This window comes from Cynoglossus semilaevis, unplaced genomic scaffold, assembly GCF_000523025.1.
Source record: "Cynoglossus semilaevis isolate Cse_v1.0 unplaced genomic scaffold, Cse_v1.0 C19163740, whole genome shotgun sequence".
Taxonomy (NCBI): Eukaryota; Metazoa; Chordata; class Actinopteri; order Pleuronectiformes; family Cynoglossidae; genus Cynoglossus; species Cynoglossus semilaevis.
Genome location: NW_007586047.1, coordinates 1 through 1192, shown reverse-complemented (window position 1 = coordinate 1192; position 1192 = coordinate 1). Strand labels below are relative to the sequence as shown.

Sequence of the window (1192 nt, the reverse complement as noted above, 5' to 3'; positions counted from 1 at the left end):
TATATATACAACATTATAACTCACATGTCCTGGTTGTACTGTTCTGTAGCATCTCTGCTTGAATTCCACGTGGAGCTCTGCTCGTGTGATGTTAAACAGTAAACCTGGCAACAAAACAAACAAAAAAGTTTCAGAAACAGCAGTGTGTGCAGCATTTGAGGATATTTAGATGTTAAAGTCAAGACAGATCAGTAAACAGTAATCCATCCACTCAACTCACCAGACAGTGTGGCGTCTGTGTGTGTTTGATGAGACAGAAAAGTTCATAGCGGTAACCTGCGGAATGTTTCCAAATTCAAAACAGTAAGGACAGAAACACAACACAACAGTGTATCATTAACTTATTCTATGATAAGAATTACCTTTAATGTAATTTAAAGAGTCCAGAATTACAACGTCATCCTTGTTGACTTTTCTAAACAACAAACAAACAGAAAAACACCGTGAGGTTTAGTGACAGCTAAACATTAATATGACAGAAAGTTCACGAGTGACACTCACCTCTCCACTTCAGCTTTTAAACACGACCTCACGTTCTTTTCTTTTTGGGAATCTGTAACGTTTTAACACAGACATAATATATATTTAGGTTACCGAAATAAAAAAAATAACATTAATAAGCGTCCAATGTCTCTTGAACATGGTTGAGCTACAGCCACAGTTAGCTTAGCTTAGCTTACCTGCATATACACTGTTTTTGTCCACCGCTAAACTCGTTTCTCCCACAATGTGAACTTTTAGTTTTGAAGTCTGTTCAAAGTAAACCTTGAGTTCTTCTGCCCGGCGAGTTTTCCCGCTGCTGGGAAAACCGCACATCACTATGAGGGGCATGGTCGCCAATTATTTACACTATAGATTTAACGACAGACTTCAACTTCCGCTCAGTCTTATTCTTTAGCTCGTTTAGCAAACGGAACATTAAGCGGCACCGCCACCAACTGGTGAAAGGTATGGATAGCATTGTTTTGCGATGTAAAGAGTGGGCCATGTAAATGATACTAAAAAAACAAATACTAACAAACAAAATTGATATACTTTTTCTGTGGTAGAAGTACGTAAAATAATTGTACTTATTTTTTAAAATGTTTTTGTAATTTACCTGAATTAAATAATAATATTCAAGTCACACTCTTGATTTTGATGGGCAATTTCCACATGGGACTGAGTTGTTCCTGCAGATCCTGACCTCTAG

General features: G+C 37.2%; 1 protein-coding gene across 1 annotated transcript; it reads right to left on the bottom strand.

Moving 5' to 3' along the window:
- Window positions 1-24: 24 nt before the first annotated feature.
- Window positions 25-900, bottom strand: LOC103399176 (protein KTI12 homolog; the record flags this gene model as incomplete). The annotated part of the gene is made up of 5 exons (XM_008337903.2): window positions 681-900; window positions 502-553; window positions 363-415; window positions 221-276; window positions 25-104 (listed from the first exon to the last, which is right to left on the bottom strand). Coding segments are annotated over exons 1-5 (392 nt in total), but the record flags the coding sequence as incomplete, so codon positions are not given.
- Window positions 901-1192: the final 292 nt, after the last annotated feature.